The sequence below is a fragment of the Eleutherodactylus coqui genome, chromosome 2 (genome assembly GCF_035609145.1).
Source record: "Eleutherodactylus coqui strain aEleCoq1 chromosome 2, aEleCoq1.hap1, whole genome shotgun sequence".
Lineage (NCBI taxonomy): Eukaryota > Metazoa > Chordata > Amphibia > Anura > Eleutherodactylidae > Eleutherodactylus > Eleutherodactylus coqui.
Window position 1 is genome coordinate 98,876,297 of NC_089838.1, and position 21,222 is coordinate 98,897,518.

A 21,222-nucleotide genomic window follows, 5' to 3' on the forward strand; every position below is an offset into this window, starting at 1 on the left:
CCCCCTTAATACCAATGAGATCATACAAGTTGGCGTAACGATTAAGTGTACAGTAGGCTTGGCAATTGTTTTTGGTATTGAATCCACTTGCATTAAATAACCATAAATCTAATATTTAACATGGTTTTTCCTAAATGATTTGCATCCGGCTCTATAGGAGATAGCAGGCCCCTTTGGCTGCGTTTCTAACCGAAAAAAAAATGTTTCACTTTCAAGAAGTTGTCCATCAAAACAGTTCTATCAAGAGATGAGCGAGCCTACTCGGTAAGGCAGTTACTCGAGCGAGGATCGCTCTTCTCGAGTAACTGCTTAGTGATCCGAGCAGGCTCGCTCATCTCTAGTTCTATCCCTATGCCGCTTAGGCTACGTACACACGGGCGAGTGTGATAACTGGCTGAGAAGCTTGGCTCGATATCACGCTCATCAAACTACGTTTTACCCGTGGATGCGAGGTGATTTTCAGACAAAAATCGCCTTGCATACCTTTTGTGAAATTTGGATCATCTTGCGTGAGTTCTACACGCAATCGAGCATTGAAAGTGTTTCGTATTGATTTCAATGAAAAACCTTGCATTGCACTCGCATGTCATGCGATTGAAATCAATGGGCGATGCATTCAGAGGAACGCAAAAAAGTAGAACATGCTACCATTTTTTCCTTTGCTGTATAGCACTGAGGGAAATCCGTTTGTGTGTAGGACTCCAGTCAAAAGAATGGGCTTCATATTTGCGCAAGTTTTGAGAGAGTCTCACAATGTTCAAAAATTTTGCGAAATCCTCAACCATGGGAAACTAGCTTTAGGCACATGAACGTCAGATATCTCAACTCAAACTCTCCTGCTCTCTAACCACGTCAGTATGTAGAGCACTGCACATAGATAAGAAAACGAGCAGCCCTATGACGATTTCCCCAGTTAGTAAAGGCCAGTTGCTGAGGGTTAAGGCTGCTAGTTGACTGGGTTCACATAGGACGAATTTGCCGTGGAAATTCAATGCAGAATTTCTGTGCAGCAAATCCGCCCACGGCTCCCAATCCCGGGATTAGCCAGCCATGTGGACGATATTTTGCAAGAAACGCGTCCACACGTGGTGGCCAATCCGTCGCTGCAACGCTTAGACTGCGGCCCAAAATTGACAGCCGCAGCATGTCAATTCTTTTTTTTTTCCACCTGTCTCCTCTCTATAGGGAGAGAAAGCCGCAACGGAATGTTGGCGGCCGTACCGCTCCAAAACCCGTGGCCGACTGTCGTGGTTTTCGAAGCAGCGCTTACCCACAGAAATCTTGCGGTTTTTTGGTGCGGCCAAACCGAGAGATTTCTGCGGGATTTCTGTCCCATGGAAACCTAGCCTTACTGTTACAAGTGCTGGCAGCTACCACTAGCCCCGGTTTTCTAACCTCCAATTGACGTTCTTTCATGAGCGTTTATAGTACTTGTGTAATAGCAGCCCAAGGCCGTTAATACGCCGGCCATCAGAAAAAAAGCATTGGATTCAATGTGTAAATAAGGCCTAAGGAAGCCTGACCAGTGGGGCAAGTCCTGTTGAGACAACCACTTTAAACAACGATTAGCCATGAGGAGTACTATATAGCATGGCCTTAATTACTGTCTGTATGGAACCATTCTCATCCAACCAATCTGAAGCACCTTACTCAATACTGAGAAATAAGGACAAACCAGTATTTGTAATGATCATCTTTTATTAAAAATTGAATCATCAATTAAAAAGAATTATATACGCCCAACGTTTTCTCCAAAGTTTCTTGCTTATACCATTCATGCTGCAAGAGAGGCCAAAAATACCCTCCCATTGAGTATGTTTGAACCCCGCTGCAAGAAAGGTTGCAAACAAAAAAAAAAAAACAAAAAGAAAAAACAATAGAAACAAAAACAAAATATCTGAAGGTCAGCTGTCTGAATCGGTGTAATAAGGGATTTGGGAAGTCTGTTTATTTCATCTATATCTGAACAGAGGAAGAACTTGATAAATGAAGTAAAAGGTAAACAAAAAAAATATATATTAGAAAACGGGAAGAAAAAAATATTAAAAAGCCTTAGAACACATGGTACCTAGTATATTTGTAATAATGTTCTAGTTAACCTTGTCCTGAAATATATACAGGTTATTTGTGGCTGCCACTGCTATGATGTTTTCTGAAGGATGCCAAGCAGTGTGGAGAATTTTTTTGCTAAAGTCCAGGCTGTCCACGCTAATTTCATCTTTTCTGCGTTTGCCCCCTACACAGACTTTGCGTGGCTTGAGAATTGCTCTAGGCTTGCTGTTTTCTCTGGAGGCTTCCAATGTGACATCCCGTTTGGTGTTGCGGTCAAACATTCTGAAGAAGTTATTGTACGAGCCAGTCATTATGACACTGGAAGGCAAAATATGACAATGTTGTGTTACATGGGGCAAACTATATTCTATATATTATACACAGATACCAAATTAAGGCACACAGCTATACAAAATGAGAAATTTAGAAATGAGATTTTCTTTCATGTTGCAATATGAAAGACGACATTCAGCTGGTTATCATTGACCACTAAACTACTATGGTAGGTCGGGTGTAAAAAAAAAATAAAAAAATAAAAACCTGTAATAGTCTTCTACAAACTATCATTAAAAGGCCACTCCGGTGAATTTTTAAAAAATTCATTAGGTAGCTATCCCCCAGCATATACAAGTCGTCTAGTGTTATATTGGTAAGTTATTCCTTTCCATTTGAAACACCTGGCCTCCGTCTCAGATGGTCATGTGATCTAAGCTCTGCCCAGCTCAGATTTCCTTAGGCTTATGTGTGCAGTATCTAGTCAGTTTCCCAGTCCGTCAGGCCACCTGCACACGGCAGAGCCGAATTCCGGCACTAACCACAGCCGGCATCCGTGCATACCTGAATTTTCTCTTTTTGTGTACTGAAGATGGTCGTGATGAGCCAGACATGTATTTACATTTTCCCTCGCCAATGACGCGGAATCCGTTAATTGAGGATGGACCGCGGGTCACGCGGCTTCTATTCACTTCAATGGAAGCCGTCCGCGTGAAATCCGAGCAAAAATGGAGCATGCTGTGATTTTTTTATTCGCGGTTGACTTCCACTTGTGTGCAGGAAAAAAATTGATTTCCAATAGCATGTTATGCACGGTATTTGCTGCGGATCCGCATTGCGGATGCCAACCACAGATTCAACAGCAAAAATCCGCTTATATGCAGGCAGCCTTATGCTGTTACATGAACTCTGTGTATGAGAAACATACAGAATATCCTGTCAGTTTCTATGGTAGTTATCGATGATGATCACACAATTTCTGTCACACAGTTATAATAGAGGAGATCCCAGCTATTTTTTCTGACTGTATACTTATGGTCTGTAGCTTATTTAGGTGAATAGAGAAGGTAATGAGAACTAAACTATCCAAGCAGGCACAGATGGTATAGCCAAGGCTGTGCTGAAACAGAATAAAGAGCGATCTGAAAGCAAAGAAAACTTTTCACCATCAAGATCGTATCTGCAGTGCAGCACCTTGTCTGATGCTCATCATAGAAGTGACTGCAATATACAGAGGAGACCTCCAGAGTGTCACAGGCAATCAGGTGAGGGGGGCAAGGATGGAAAAATGTGTTTTCTCTGGAGTGGCCATTTAACAATTTTTAACTAAACATATACAACTAAAATAATAATTTTATCAAATAGAGCATAAATATTACCCAAGAGTCAACAAAAGACAATGCGGACAAACAAGTACCATGCCCATCTGTCCCAGATGATATTACTCGAACCATGGGAGATGGTGTTGACTTTTACTATGGAACACCCTTTATGTACACCTACATATAGTTACCTAACATGCAGAGCCCAGGACTGTGTACTTACCTGTCTGAACCATTCCATACACATTCAAATTTGTCAAAAATGCAGTCATTCTCATAAAGTGAACATAGTTTGCTGCGGAGGTAATCATGAACCTGAAATAGAAACAGGAGACAGCTTAGAGCGATCAAAAACACAGCTGACAGCTTAATTGCAAATCATTTTACTAGCACATCACACAAGCAGCAAAATGTCTTCTCTAACTGGCAAATTAGTAGGACATTCATTATGTAGGTAATCCCACAGATATAGAATGGGTGTGCAGAAGCCAGAATGAAGAGAATGAAAATAAGCAAGCCAAAACTGCAGCAGTGAATTGGGGTGGTTTCACAATTCTGTTGGAACCCCCCAAACGGAGGTTCTGCCTCGGATCCGGCTCAAATTTCAAGAAGAAAAAGCACTGCATGAAATGCTTTTTCATCTAAAAGCCGGGCAGCTGAGCGGAAACTAAACAGACATTATAGTCAATGAGATCCATCAGCCACAGGGATTCCACTTTCCTGCCCCCTTCCCCGAAAGGAGGAGTAATAATAATCTTTATTTGTATAGCGCCAACTTATTCTGCAGCGCTTTCAAGCATGGGAGAAGTGCAAACAATACAACAATTACAATGTGAGATACAATCAGCTTGAAACAAATAGGGTGGGGGTGGTACAGAAGGCACAAGGGGTGGGGGGGGATACAAGGCATGGGGAACACAGGCAGTAGGGGATTTCATGTGGAAATCAGTTATCAGAAAGCAAACTGGGTGGGGCTGTAAGGAGGTGCGGGGGTAGAGGTTGTATGTGACAGGCAAGGTGGGAGGTGTGGGGAGCCATAGGGTGGGGCGGGGGACTAGGTCAGGGGATTTGGTAAGCCTCCCTGAAGAGGTGCGTTTTTTGTCCGGATGCCTTAGGGTAGAGTGTTCCAGAGGATGGGTGCTGCTCTGGTGAAGTCCTGGAGGCGAGCATGTGAGGTTCGTATTAGAGGGGTGTTTGGTTTGAGTGCGTTAGCAGATCGGAGTGAGCGAGCTGGGTGGTCTACGAACAGGAGGAGGGCGATGTATGGTGGTGCGGTGCCATGCAGAGCTTTGTGGGTGAGGTTAAGGAGTTTAAATTTAGTTCTGCAGTCGATTAGCAGCCAATGCAGCGACTGGCATAGTGCAGAGGCATCTGAGTAACAGCGGATTAGAAAAATGAGCCTAGCTGCTGCATTTAGTATGGATTGGAGAGGAGTCTGGTGCGAGGGAGGCCGATGAATAACGAGTTGCAGTAGTCGAGAGTGGATGAGGGTGTAAAGCATGTCCGTGGTGAGGAACGGCCATATTTAAAAAATATTTCTGATGTGCATATGGGGGCCAGATATTGGATGTGGGGGGGTAAAGGTCAGAGTCCAGTGTGACCCCAAGGGAGCGGTCATGCTGTCTGGGGCTTATGATAGTGCCAGACACTGGAATGTAGATGTTGAGGGGAGGTTGGTTGGAAGGCAGAAAGACGAGGTGGTCAGTTTTAGAGAGGTTAAGTTTGAGAAAAAGGGAAGACATAGTATTAGAGACAGCGGACTGACAGTCGGTGATATTTTGGAGGAATGGTTCAGAGATCTCATGGGAAGAGGTGTATAGTTGGGTGTCGTCAACATAGAGATAGTATTGGAGGCCGAATTTGTGAATGGTTTGTTCAATTGGGGCTGTATAGCTAGAGAAGAGAAGGGGATCAAGGACCGAGCCCTGGGGTACCCCAACAGCAAGAGGAAGTGGAGAGGAGATAGTGCCAGCAAATAGACACAGAGCACTCAGAGGTAGGAGGAGAACCAGGAGAGAGCAGTGTCCTTTAGACCAATAGAGCGGAGCATAGTGAGAAGGAGGTCATGGTCAACCGTGTCAAATGCAGCAGAGAGATCAAGGAGGATTAGTAGGGAGTAGTCACCTCTCGACTTTGCCGTACTCAGGTCACTTGATAGGAAAGCGGAACACAAAGTGCTGGTGTGAAACCACCCTTACAGGGAGTTGTGAGCCAAAAGTGGACCCTCAAACATTTAGGACATAGTATATTGTAGATAACCATCTCAGATGGGTGTACCCATTAGGTTTTATGCAGCACATGAGTGTAACAAATTCACAATGTGATCCTTAAGGCTAGAACAGGTTGTGCACTGGACTTTATCAACTTGTAGAGAATTCTAAGCCAAGTATTCAGTCTGACTCAGGACTATTTCATCAAATTAAAGCAAAAGTGAGATTACATTGCATTAAAAGACTTTTTCCTAGATCTATTACTAATGCCATATCCATAGAATATTTATCAACATGTGGTCTGGGTGGGTCCAACCCCCAGGTCCATCCAACATCAAAAAAAAGCCTCTCCCCTCACTAGAGATCAGTGGCTCCTTCACCGAAGTCTATTTACATGCTAGTTTAGAAGGGAGGTCTGCATCGTTACAAGCCTACCCAAAATTTATAAAGCAGGTGTGCTATGCTTATTTAAGACCTGTGTGGCAAAGTTTTTCTTTTTCCTCAAGGAGCAAAACCATGAAAAAATAAAAATGTCATTTAAGTGAGTGCATGCCAAATTCATATACATCTGCACGCCAATATAGTGAATTTGCATGTAAGTCTGCATAATTTGTCAGAAAAATGGCATTTGTTAGAAATGTTATGTTGGCATTTGTTCAACTCTAGTTCTGAAAATTTTGCAGGATTCATTATTTTTAGAGAAAAATATATATTTTGCCTGAATATTGTACCACAGTTTATAAAAGGTTGTCAGCAGATATGAAAAACTCCTATCAGGAACCCCCCGCTAGAGGACTTTTACCATAAAATGTATTATTCATTGACAAATAGGAAAGTGTTCAGCAAGACAGCTCATTGGCAGGGCTCTAGAAGATGGGGCATTCGTATAAAGGATGTGGTTAAAGGGGTTGTCTCGCGAAAGCAAGTGGGGTTAAGCACTTCTGTATGGCCATATTAATGCACTTTGTAATGTACATCGTGCATTAAATATGAGCCATACAGAAGTTATTCACTTACCTTCCCTGCGCTGGCGTCCCCGTCTCCATGGCTCCGTCTAATTTCAGCGTCTAATCTCCTGATTAGACGCGCTTGCGCAGAAGGGTCTTTTCCCTTCGGCTCGGTCCGGCAGCAGCGGCGTTCTGGCTCCGCCCCTTCTACGCGTCATTGCGTAGCTCCGCCCCGTCACGTGTGCCGATTCCAGCCAATAGTGCTGGGGTTTTTCTATAGAACCTGCTGAGGATTTTAGCTCTTCTTTCCAGGGCGCTCCCCCCACCATGTGAATACCCCACAGATGCAAGGCGTTTTTATGTCAAAACAGCCTTGCATCACTTCGGGGATGTAGCGATCCTCTGCTGTGGCTGACAGCCATGGCGGAGGTTCATGGAGTTTCTCCCATTGTTTTTAATGGGAGACTTTGCATCGCAATGCATGTACCAAGCACATGGTGCGATGCTGCCGCTGGCCCCATTGAAAACAATGGGCGTTGCGATGCGAGAGCACACAAAGATGGGACATGCCGCAATTTGGTTCCTGCATAGCATCCAATCATGGTGCCATGCAGGAAAACATCGCTAATGTGTATGACCCCATCAAAAAAAAATGGTGTTCATATTTGTGCGGGACTTTCTTGCCCATGTGACGGCAGCCCAAGGTCTCCTGTCCATGGGCGATATTCCATTGCGTTATCCGTGGCCATAATCTGCACGTGGGCAACGCAATGAACGCTTTCCATAGGATAACTATGGATAGCGCAGCCCATTGTACCTTGCGCATGATACGATTTTCCACGATAAACCCATCATTATTGATCGCAGTAACTTTAGCGTTCTCCGCGGCAGAAATCCGCTGTGGGAAAACGCTACGCCCGTGGACAGCAGGCCTAAAGGAGATTTTTGAAATCTCCTCTACATGACTTGTACTCTAAATGCTGTGGAATTTCCACAAAAAGAAATTCCCTACATAAATTCTGCAGCATTTATGCCTTTTATGGAGGGGACCTTTAACTTACCCTCCTAGGCATTCTCCACTATCAAAGCTGCCCCTGCACGCACCCGGTGGACTGAGACGTACGTGTAGAATGAGAAGACAAGTCTACTCATTTTAGGTGTGCCCCTATGTAATCCACTGGGTGCATGTAGCAGCAGCTTTGACAGCAGAGGAACACGGAGAATGGCGAGTATAATGCATCCCCAGTCGCATTTCAGCTCCTATGAATTCATAAGGTTGGTTTATGGGGCTCATAGGAGCTGACAATTATTTAAAGATAACTTGCTACACCTAGTTCTCAGTGTTGGGTTACATTTTGCTACATCTATAGACATTTTACAGCATCTCATGAAAACATTTTCCAGTAATTCTCTTACCTGGTAGGTCTCTATTGGTCTGTTCTCCATGTTGAGGTCCCAGACTTTGACTGTAAGGTAGTCTCTTGTCATTATATACCGACCACTATGGTTAAACTTTACATCCGAAATGGAAGAGATGATCTCTGAGAAAAATGATCTGTTGCTGGGATCTTCCGGCTCTTCAAATACTGAAATAGGAAGGAGATCTTGAATTATCTAATTTAATATAATACAGTCTAATGTGGAATCTCTATCAATGAATCATATGCATTTGAGAAATTAATTTAGGAAAGCAAGCTCCCATGTTAAAGTAGCTTCAGAAGCACTGAGCAGATATACTGAGGGTACATCATAGTGAACAGAAAATACATATGCAAATATACAAGAGTACATACACAGTGATTCAAAAGAATGAATGAAGAGAGAAGCAAGTAGGAAACCTTGTAGAACACTTATGTGGGTGGTGGAAAAGTTTTTGGCATTACGGTGGTGGCCTGTCAACCATCTTCGGATTCAGCCCAAGAAACGTGAATGGAACGGGTGTCATGGAATACATGACTTAAGGGTAGCATTTCATCAGAAATTGATAGATGCAGTCATTTTTTTCAGTAAATGCAACAATTTTCTAATTATGGATGATGTCCTATAGAATATCAATAAAGTTATGTTGAGACATGCATATGAAAACCACTAATTAGCGTTGACTACTGCAACTCGCTACTCATTGGCCTCCCCTGCACTAGACTCGCTCCGCTCCAATCCATACTAAATGCAGCAGCTAGACTCATTTTTCTATCCAGTCGTTATTCAGACGCCTCTGCATTATGCCAGTCGCTGCATTGGCTGCCCATCCACTGCAGAACTAAATTTAAACTCCTCTGCCTCACTCACAAAGCTCTGCATGGCGCTGCGCCACCATACATCACCTCCCTCCTGTCAGTACACCACCCAGCCCGCTCACTCCGATCGGCTAACACCCTCAGACTAAACACCCCTGTAATACGAACCTCTCATGCTCGCCTACAGGACTTCACCAGAGCAGCACCCATCCTCTGGAACGCTCTACCCCAAGGCATCCGGACAATTCCCGATGCACGAAATTTCAGACGTGCCTTAAAAACGCACCTCTTCAGGGAAGCATACCAAATCTCCTGACCTAGTCCCTCGCCCCTCCCTATGGTGCTCCACCCTGTTTGACTTCTGATAAATGATCTGTACATAAAATTTCCTATTGCCTATGTTCCCCAACCCCTGCACCTCCTGTACCACCCTCAACCCATCTGTGTCTAACCCAATGTACCTTATATTGTAATTGTTGTATTGTTTTGCATTTATCCATGCCTGAAAGCGCTGCGGAATAAGTTGGCGCTATACAAATAAAGATTATTATTATTATTATTACTAATTGTCTGTCTTTTCAGGTACCAGATGATGCCATTAACAATCCAGGACAGAATCCCCATGGTCGGTAAGAGTAGTTCACATGAGGTGGCCGAAGCTTTCAATCGAGATCACCCAGGACAGCCAGTGTGAGTGCACCGGCTGCCAGCAAGCTGTTCTGGATGCGACCAGTTTATCTAAGCTTCTTAATCAAACCAAGGTTGTCCTAGCAGTGCCTGCAAATCGGAATCCTAAGCACCAGCCAGTGTCATCTTCACACAACTTCTGTTGCAACTGCAGTTTGTATGGGGGGCCACTTGAGTATGTTACGAATTCTTACAACAGTTGCTTGACTCACACTATGCTCCAATGCCACTCTACTGGTGCCTTTATGTGGACACTCAGAACTGCCACCCAAGCAGGGTTTCTGATCGCCAGGTGTCAACAGTTGGGGTAGCCGTTTTCACAGTTTAAGCCCGAATTTCTAAAATCAGTTTTCTGACCATTCTTGCACTCACTGGCTGTCTTCCTGGGTGTTTTTGATTTGAAGGCCTGGGACACATTTTGAATTTCTGTTCAGTTGTTGAAGATGGAGGATTTAAAAAAGGTAGAATTTCATCAGAAATTGATGTCATTTTTTGCTTACAAGTATCTCTTTTCAGAAGATATTCCAGGTGGCCCTGACTTTGAATAACCTTGTATTATTTACACACCCACAGTGAAACCTCTCCAAAAGGCCACCCCACTATCCTGACCAGATTTCCTCTGACAGGTTTTCAGGTTCCACCATAGCGGCCATCTTTTTCGAGAAAACCTTCCCTCTATAGAGCAACGTTTTGATGCAATTTTGTATGGCCATCTCAGAGTTTCAATGCATATGTAGCATTAGAGACCCATTAATACTAGTCCACACGGAAATCTGGTAACCAAGTCCTAAAATTACATTTATGATATGAAGAAAATCTCCCATTATAAAAACTATGGCCAACACATGACATGCTCATTAACTACACCATTTTGTAGTCACTTACTGACAAGAGAAATCCAAAAACCTCTCAACCTGCAACTAAAAGCTTTCAATGCGCTCATGAGCAGCTAGGCCATCCACAAGAAAAGTGACATTTTGAACAAAGCCAGAACAACCAGGTGTACAATAAAGTCTTCAGAAATGGTAATAAGGCTAATTGAAGGGATGTCTAAATTGTGTGGTAGCAAACAACCACATGAGGTCCTCCACTTGTAGATCTATTCAGTTCCTTTATCTGGTAACCATGGAAACTGGCCCTGCTTACTTCTATCATTGCTAATAAAGGCCAATCGCTCAACTTGCTTTGACAGCGTGGGGTGCGCTGAGCAAAGGTCAGGTCTATGTAAACTCATAAGACAATCCTACTGGGACACGTTTCCCGAGAATATAAAAGGTTTTCATTAAAATCATTCTTGAATAAAAATTATCAACACTTCATTTATCATCAAGAATTTCCTTGTAGAAAGTTATTAAACGGAGGCCTCTACGTTTATAACAGGTTTAGCTCCCCAGTTCTCGAAAAGAGGTAAAAGATCAGAGAAGATGCTGGGATAGATTTACCGATTTGTGTGTTTACACACGTTTCCAGGCATGATTGTATCCATAACACTGTATTTACATAGCAATTGCCTCATGCAAGTTCTGTCTGATTGTAAGATGGATGGAACGTGCATGAGAAAATGACCCATTATTTACTATGTTTATTTACATTAGCGATTTTTCTCTCAGACCCGAGGATTCAGGATAGGACATGTTGCGATTTTTTTATTTTGTGGGTGATATATGCATTTATTCCTGGGGTGCAAAAAGCAAAATTGCATTGCACTTGTATGTAAATACGATTTCCATGCGACTGCAAAGTTTTTTTCTTTTTACTATTGACACATAAGGTGCCTTTATCTAGCAAGACGCATTCCGCTCATTGTACCGCAATTAGTACGGCGTTTGAAACACTGTGCTAATTGCGGCAAAAAGTGACTTTTGTATGAGCGGCCTAAGGCGAGTGTGATAGCGGTCTAAGAATTTTTAATTTTTTTAAAAATCTCCTGCTTTCCCACGGATCCACGGCACGTCCACAGTGACAGCTGCGGATGTGCTGCGGATCAGACGGCTTCCATTGACTTCAATGGAAGCCGTCCCTGCGGGATCTGCAGAAAGATGGAGCATGTCGGGGAAAAAAAGTACATCCACATGCTTTTAACTGTTTTGCAGACGGTAATGCATCCCTATGGGCGGCTTGATTTGCGGATCTCCCGCGTGGGTTCTGCAAATCAAGTCCGCCCGTGGACATTGGGTTTAAGGCCAGTCTCAGACATTGGCAACTGAAGTGCAGAAAGCTTTAGTGTTGAACAGACTGATTAGAAAAGTGGCAGAAAGCAATATGAGGGCCGACCTGCTGTGGTCGTGTGCGTTGATGAACATGGTGAAGAAATACTGGTCCATCGCTCACACGATGCAGCATTACTAAATCCCTCTACATCTGCTACTGTGAAGCTGTGCTTGTAAAGAGAAGTTAGGGTTTCAAGTTTTTTTTTTTTTTTTTAAATTTAGATGGATAGTTCAACTAAAAAAAAACAAAAAAAAACAGGTCTGATTCTCGGACAAGTATCACCTATTCAAGTCAGTGGGTGAGTTAATAAATGTATTGCGCTCACATCTAGCAAGGCCAATTCATTTTTTATGCATGTAACTATGGAAACCATCAAAAACACAAAAAAAAGCTGAGAACCAAGAAGTGAGAGTGTGTGTAATATATATCACAGTACGTTATCTGTACAGCGTCTCCACACTTTTAAGGCCCATGCAGCATAAACAATGGACGATGAGCTGATTGCTCAGTGTAAATAGCAGCTGTTCATACTGAACGGCTGCTATGTTAAGTCAATAGAGAGGGGCGGGGGAGCGGAAGGAGAGAAATCTCCTCCTGCCACCCCGCTGTGAGCCAGCGATACTAGTTTCTGTGCAGCAGCACCAGAGAGAGTATGTGTGGAGAAGAGTGTTGGGAATAGTTTGCCTCCTATCAGGAGGAGAGCAGAACTTCCCTAAACCAAAGCTCTGCCAGAAGTGGCAGCTACTGATGGAGGTTGGAAGTCTTCCTTAATTAAAACTTGTGTAATGCAAGCAGCTGTCAAGAGTTCCCCTTTCTATTACTGAGAACCCTGGCTTTGGATAATTCATAAGCATATAAGATGGGAAAACCCATTGGTATGAAACTCAGTAGGTTCACTTTACAAAGTTTGAAAACTTCATAAAAAGGCCACGCAACATACATTTGTGGAACCAGAGAGAGAATTAATAGCCATGGTAAGTTTTCGAGGTACTCTGCATTTGATAGTTCCATAACACCACAGGAAGCGGAAAACGGCAGCATGTTATGGAGCTGCACAGAAAACGTTGTAAAAAAAGCCCCCCTCCCCTTCTCTGAAATCACTGCTTCTGTGAGCCTACATATAATAAGGCTAGGTAGGCACACTAGAATAATGGCGAGTAGTGCCTGAGAGACTTCGATGTAATATGCATTGGATAGCATACCACCAGTCAGTGTGCGGTCTGATATAAACCGATACAGCACAATCGCATGCATTGGCATCAGAGGCGTAACTTGAAGCTTCTGGGCCCCAATGCAAAACCTGTAACAGGGCCCCCACCTATAATGCTTTATTCATAGTATTGGGCTCCCTATACGGAGAAGAGGGGCCTTATGGGCCCCCTAAGGGTCCTGGGCCCGGGTGCAACCGCATCCCCTGCATCCTCTATAGTTACGCCAGTGATTGGCATGTCCCTATTTTTCATCCATGACACAGATAGGAATAGGACATACCATGAGCTCTTTTACGTGGACTATGGGACCACGTGAAAAGCCATCCATATATAGCCTCATAGGCTATAATGGGGCCATGTGGTGTCCATGCAAATAACACAAACAGCACATGGCCTGAAAATGCATTAGTGTGCCTCTAGCTGATACAGAGAGAGCTCTATTCCATTTTAGCTGCTTCATCCTGTAGTTGGAGCAGAAAATCAGGAGAATTAACTTAACCCCTTATGCCTAAAAGGCATACATCTATGCTCTCCAGGTGCAGAATTTGTATGGAGCGGGATCTGAAGCCAATCCCACTTACATGGTGGGTGCCAGCTGTCTGATGGCCGACACCTGCCTACAACAGCTGGAATAAACGCTCACGCTGTTGCAGCTGTTAACATACTACATTCCGATTGACAACAGGGAACACAAAATTACAAGGTGCCATTATATTGTGATGGTAGTCCAGGTACTCCAGAAGCCCGCAAGGGCTGCCATGAATGATCGCCTATCAAGGCACACCATAGTATTGCATAATACTGTATTCTGACAGGCAGTATATCAATGCATGCCTGTGGCACATCTAGATAGACTGCCTGTCAGAATACAGTATAATGCAATACTATGGTATTGCATTAGACTGGATGAGTGATCAAACAATCACAAGTTCTAGTCCACTTAGGGTAATAAAAAAAATATGGATTTTAAAATACACAGCATATTAAAAGCTAAAAAAAAGGGCAAACACCATTCTTTTTTCCATATTTAAAATAAGAAAACAAAAACACATTATAGCCATGTCCATAAGAGTCTGATCCATTAAAATAACACGTTATTTCCCGAAAAGAGAAAATTGTCCAAAAAATAAACAATTCCAGAATTACACATTTTTGGTCACCCAATCTCCAAGAAAAAATGCAATACAGCAACCCCCCCCCCAAACCCCCCCCCCCCAAAAAAAAACTAAAATTGGCATTTTCAAGTTTGTACTCACCCACAGAATGAAGTTGTCACAATGTGTATGATGTAAAGACAATTCCCAAAGATGACAAAATTGCCCCCCCCCCCCACTTCATTTAAAAAAAATTTTCAGTACATTACATGGTGTATTACATAGTACCAATGAAAGTTACAAACTCATACCGCTAAAATCACTCAGATAGCTACGTTGATGGAAAAATACAAGTTTGGTTTTCCCTCTCGACTTAAAAAAAAAAATCATAGACTGAAATAGAAAAAAGGGCCGCATTAAAGGTTATTAAAAGCAGAACTTTACTTCAGGTTTTGTCTTGGGCATAGTCTTAAATTATATATAAAAAAGGTCTACCTATGCTGCTTCGACAGCTCCCCTGCAATCTCCAGGATGTGCCAAGTTGAAACCACTCCAAAACCCTATTCATGCCAAGACCACTTGGGAAATCAATTGAAAGGGACAGTAGATGATTCCACATTTCATATTCCATCTACCGGAAAGGCCTTGTTTATTTGTGCAGAGTCTACTTCTCTTTTGTCATTCCCAGTTCTGCATTTTGATTAAAGTCTAAAGTTATTAAATTTCCCCCACTGTCTGACAACTCATCCATAAAAGTCAATGTTACTTTTCATTTTCAACTCTGATGAACTGCCTCGATTGAGCTCTGCCCATCACTGAACAGAAATTGACTCAAAGCCACTGAACTCAGGAAGGTGACAAAGTAAAAACTACAAAAAAAGAAAAATCAATCAAAAATGTCAAGGCAGAGGTCAAACTGAACTCTTCTTTGCTGGAAGATCATTTCTCATCATAAAATGGGAAATGAAAATTGTTTTATTTGGTACATGTCAATTTATATATATATTTTTTTCTTTAAGTTTGTAGTGGTTTTACACAAGACATCGACATAAAATGTGATACAATATATGGCACCTAACCACTAATTGTCCAATCTAGGACAGCTTTATAAGGTTTGACGTTGAGGAGATAAATAGTAGTACATGCTACTAAGCATTAAAGCCACCCTAGCTCCTTTTTACATAGAAGTGAATAGGAGTCTGAGACTAAAGACATTGGAGCAGATATACTAACCCTGTCTACTATACCAGGCACTCTACAGTTTTGCCAGATTCAACAATGTTGTGCATCTTAAGACATTTTTTTCAAAACATTTTACCACCTACTGATTGGTTAGTTTGTAGCAAATTTTTGCCACAAGTTGCTCATTGATTTTCATGGACACCCCTTCCAGTACCCACCACTACACAGGGGTTGGAGCGATCCGCTTCCGCTCCGTACCCTGTGTGTTGTGCCAGTGACAGGGGGCAACGGAAGAGGTAACCTGAAGGATGGACCATAGCTGATCAATTACTGATGACTTGAAGATAGCTCATCAATAAAAATGGCCTGAAAAACTATTAAAGAGCCACTTAGCAGCAAATCATTTAAATGTACCATTTGCCTGGGCTAAACCTGCCCATACACAAGAGAAAAAAAGTAGCCTGAAATGGCTTATTTTGGGTAACCATAGATTGCACCACTAACGATTGCTCACAATGGCCGACTTACAATATATATTATGAAATTGCCCTAGGAATACAAACAATTCTAATTGCCAAAGGCAAAAAATACCCCTAGGTAATATCCCCTAAGATAGAATGTAAATACTTTATTATTCAAAAAGACAAAGACAACATCGAATAATATTAAAAATAAAAGGGGCAAATGGAGGTCGCAAATGAGATGTGGCCAGCAGTTAGTTAGCATCATATGTGTAATTGTGTATACACACTAAAACATAGGCCTGGATGGCCAACTTTTAAATGCCTATGTGGAAATTTATAAGTCAGCACCACCAAAACCCTATTAAAATCTATTCTATAGCCACCCCGACATGTTTCGCCTTGCAGCGTCCAAAGGAGGGGGAGGGGGGGGGGGGGGGGGAGAACCACTAGGGCTATAGTGACTTATGGCAGACTTCAGTATGCTGAAAACGTGATTGGTAACACTGGGAATTTTTGGCCTATACATGTATAAAATACACACATTTGTGGCATGTACAGCCCATTACGGCTGATCATTTGACATTGTGAGTATCTCCAGGGAGCCTTAACTGGAAAATAAAATGAAGACTCCCCGATCATCCAAGTGTAAACTTTAGTATTGCTGGTGGAATAGTTCACACGAATACCATGGCCAATCATTCATTATCTTCAGGGCTCATTTACATGGGAGTATGCAGGTTTCAGTCGTGTAAATACGCTGCATATTTACATGACCGAAAGTCGTATTTGCCTGCATATTTCACCTACTCCTGGGGGTTTTGTGTGTGCAGATACACTATTTGTGCATGCACAAAAGTTTGCTGAAATTTCCTGCGTATTTGCGTGGACCATTCCCTTCAATGGACTATTACAGTGTGTAATATGCACCAAAATAGGTCATGACGCGCATTTTTCCACATGGTCCATCACGTGAAAGAATACGCATATGTGGATGAAGTCAATGGGTTCTATTCACTGTGTATTACGTCTGCAAGACTTGCGCATGGAGTTTACCACTAATGTAGTTTAGGCACTTTTTCAAGCATGAATTGGCCCTTTTTGTGTAGACTGGTCTAGTATTTAGTTACATTCTGAGGAACAGTATACTGTAATAGTATTTTTGTTGGCAAAGTAGAGATTCTAAGGGCTTCTCCTCCAAGGGAATTACAATTCTCCGGTCACACACTGAGAAGGTTAAGGGCATTTGCTTGCACCAAATGCTTCACTGAACCATCTAATGTGTATTGTACGGTTGTATCCTTCGCTTTACGTAATTAAAGGCCACTTCCTTCTGCTGTCTGTCGTCCTCTTCACATTTTACAACACAATGAAACGAGCTTCACCTGCTAGTAAGTATGGCAACATTTCTTATGGCAGACTTGCACGGAATGTAAAAGAACAGGCAAAGAAATAGATCACATGTTTTTGGAATACACCTCCTCGAATATGAGACCATAACAGATGGTCACAGTTGCTGGTTATTAGGAGCACTTATTAGACTTTTAGTTAAATGATACATAAGAATGGAACTCAAAGATGACCAAAGAAAAATATACTAAGGTGGTGGTCCAGGATTTTTCACCATCCCCCACCCTAGCCTTACCATACAACTTTTTAATAGTTTGAATTCAATTTACAGCTATGATTTTAAGATGTTTAACCCCTTTGTGTCCACCATCTGTATGTGTATATGTCCTAATTGTTCACGCGTGCAGCTAGGACTTCCTTCGCTTTAGTGGCAAATCTCACTGTATAGTCCTCTACCAGTAAAGATCTTAGTTGGCACCGTGTCAGTTCAATCCTAATGAAGTGACAGTTGAAATGACCAGTTCTCAGCCATGAAGAGTGATAAACATCGTCAAAGCAAGCCAACATTACCAACTAATGATAGGAGATACTCAAAAATAAAAATGGGGACCTTTGTTCATGGTATTAGAGTGGAGAAATAGGCTGAGGTTAGGGGCATAACTATAGAGGGTGAAGGGGATGCGGTTGCACGCGGGCCCAGGAGCCTTAGGGGGCCTATAAGGCCTCTCTTCTCCATATAGGGAGCCCAGTACTATGAATAAAGCATTATAGTTGGGGGCCCCGTTACAGGTTTTGCATTGGGGCCCAGAAGCTTTAAGTTACACCTCTGGCTGAGGTTCAAATATTTAGTATCACTATGCACAGGAGTCTGAAGAGATTATTTTTTTTCATAAGTTTAGTTTTCAAATTCATCATATCAAATTAAAAATAGAACAAATTTTCTTTGTATTTTATGCCATTTTTGCTTTTTGTCTATATGAAGGAGTAAAATGAAAAGATATGGGCCGTGTCCTGGTACCATATGATAGAAACATTTGCCGCAGAAATTACATGGCAAATTCAGCAGGATATCCACATTCAGAACGGAGTCAAAATCCACACCAATGTTTCAGATGCGTTTATGCTGTGGAATCTTCGGCTGTCATCGTACTCCTCCACTCTGTACCCGGCAGCGCCGCTGGTCAGTAGATTCGGCAGTGCCATCAGCAGGGTTACGCTCACTAGAGGCAGTGGTGAAAGAAGTGCTGACAGCTGAAGACTTCAGAGGTGTGCGCTGGATCATTTAAAATCAGCGGTGAGTACGCAGCTAATTTAGGCTGGGTTCACACCGGGCGGATTTGCCGCGAAATTTCGCTGCGGCAAATCCGCCTGCAGCCGCTAATCCTGAGATTAGCCAGCCATGTGGACGAGATTTCTCGGAAATCTCGTCCATACGGGATGGCGAATCCGCCGCAAGAAAGCTGGCAGGAGCTGATGCTGCGCCGTGGATTCCCTGGCCGCAGCATGTTCATTTTTTTTCCTTCTTCCGCTGTGGCCGCGCTCTCCTCTATAGGATCGCCAGCCACAGCGGAAGTGCCGCGGGTTTTGAAGCAGCGCTTTGCCCGGTGGAAATCTCACGGTTTTTCGCTGTGGCCAAACTGAGATTTCCGCTGGGATTCCGGTGAGTGAGAACCCAGCCTTAGAGTCAAAATCCGCTGCAATGGTACAGATTTGGAAACGGTTTTGGATGCACATATACTGTAGAATTTGCTATGGCATTTCCATCTAGTGTAAACATACCCTTAGAATGGACGGTTTTGGAAACCTGAAACACTGATGTGGACATTTAGGCATCAAAGGAAAGATTTGATAATGTTACCGCTTGGACCCTACCTTAAGCATATATGTTGGTAAATGCTCCCAACACGTACATTAAGTGTGCCATTAGAGGTCTATAGACCAGTTATAGGCCAAAAGGGTTTCCTTTTTCCTATAGATATGCTGGGTATACGCAAGAATACCTTTTCACCCACATTAAATTATAGGACTAGGTTTTTCAATAGAACTGGATGTTAGAAAAAAAGTGTGCCACACAATAGTTTTTTTTGTTTTTTTTTGAGTTTTTTAGAAAATATGTCAATGGCTGACATATGTAAGTAAGTGTGTAAGTATACTATTGAATATATTTGGTATATACATTCAGCAGAGCTGTTATAATTGTACGAGGCTTGTATAATGTGAGGAGAGCCTAACCTTCTTGCAGAAGGGGAGCAGCACTGAGTCCTCCTAAAAACCCGATCAGTCTATTTAAAGTCAATCAATTGTTTGTCGGTATAGTTTACAACAAAAAATTCTTAAGTATTGAAAAACAGTCTAGATAGATTCATAATCTAACTCACACTTCGAATGGTTGTCACATAGAGCAGACGAACGCATGTCACACAGTCGTATCGTTCCTTTACTGCTGCTATATACAAATGTGTTGCAATGATGCGGATGGAACTCAGCGGCTGTAATGACCTCAGTAAGCTCTTCCATGTTGGTTGGTTTAATGTCCACAATATCTGGTTGGTTATGAGTTAAGGGCATACATAAAATCATTCAAGACCTAAAAAGGCAACAAAAATAGTCTACATGAGCTAAAGGTAGTAAACCGCCAGAACCTGGAAAGAATTTCCACCCAAAAGTTGGCTGAAACTCGCAAATCCAAATCGAAAGATGTGGATTTCTTATTTCCTGTTTTTCACTGCTGATCACTGGAAACATTATGGACATTTACAGACAATGTGCCTACACAGCATAACATTAGGGTTGCAGAAGGAAGAGTCTCCATAACTTCAAGACAAACAGACAGCCAAAAGGATACTGAAACTTCGATTTGTGATCTCTAGGTTCCACAGGTTTATTCGTAGGTCATCCGCCGACATGTATGTTTCATAGTCGCTGTTCACAGATATTGAATTGATGTGATATGTATGCGCATTGGAAAACACTCTTCTCGGGGTAGCCTCCACCATCAGATCCATGGGCCTTAATACTGGGACCTGAAACGACAAACAAAAACCTCTTAAGAAAATGATGCACTGTACAACTTAATGCTACTTTTGATACAAACATAGAAATACAAGTAGACCTTATGAGGTGCACTGGGCCACTACTTGGCAAAGTTAGGTTAGGTTCACATCAGTGTTTAGCGTTCCATTTTCCAGCTCCATTATGTGGGCAAGGAAACCGAATGCTGGATCCATCCAATGATGAAAACAAACAGTGCCGGATGGACACCACTGACTAATGTTGACCATCCTACTTTGGCCTTGCTCTTTGTAATTTTCATGGGTGAAATAGCTCAGCACGGGATTTTTACAGAAATCTGCAACAGAGGCCAATTCAGATGTGAACCTAGCCTTATTTTCTGCCAATGCCATATGCAGGTGAAGTTGACCATAGGTCCATTGGGATGAGGAGTTGAATGTAGGCAGGGATTTTTTTAAATTCTTTTTTAATTTATTGCAAAATACTAGATTACAATTGTTGAACAATAATACAAGTAACCAATACGACATGGTTACTTGAAGAAAGCAGGTTTCATCGCCAACACAGAAAAGGGTTCTTTACTGTAAGAGCAGTGAGACTGTGGAACACTCTGCCTGAGGATGTGGTGATGGCAAAATCCATAGAGGAGTTTAAAAGGGGACTTGATGTCTTTCTGGAGAGGAAGGATATTACAGGATATAAATCTTAGGATAATTGTTAATCCGGGTATACAGGCAGGTAGGAACTATTAGGGGTTGATCCAGAGAACAGTCTGATTGCCATTAGGGAGTCGGGAAGGAATTTTCCACCAAAAGGGCTAATTGGCTCCTGCCTCTTGGTGTTTTTGCCTTCCTCTGGATCAACAACATAGGAGGATAAACAGGCTGGACTAGATGGACATTGTCTTCATTCAGCCTTACATACTATGTCACTATGTTACTATGACATATCTAAGAAGATACAAGACCATGAC

General features: G+C 42.5%; 1 protein-coding gene across 2 annotated transcripts in view; it reads right to left on the minus strand.

Moving 5' to 3' along the window:
• Window positions 1–1,680: 1,680 nt before the first annotated feature.
• The window catches only part of PPP2R2B (protein phosphatase 2 regulatory subunit Bbeta), a 254,242-nt gene continuing 234,700 nt past the window's right edge, over window positions 1,681–21,222 (minus strand). For both annotated transcript variants that reach the window (XM_066591261.1, XM_066591262.1), the window contains exons 5-9: window positions 20,083–20,260; window positions 19,616–19,780; window positions 8,221–8,390; window positions 3,871–3,962; window positions 1,681–2,370 (exon numbers count right to left, since the gene is read on the minus strand). In XM_066591261.1, the coding sequence (XP_066447358.1) occupies window positions 2,091–2,370; window positions 3,871–3,962; window positions 8,221–8,390; window positions 19,616–19,780; window positions 20,083–20,260 (885 nt within the window). In that variant the 3' untranslated portion in view covers window positions 1,681–2,090. The remainder of the gene's footprint in view (window positions 2,371–3,870; window positions 3,963–8,220; window positions 8,391–19,615; window positions 19,781–20,082; window positions 20,261–21,222) is intronic.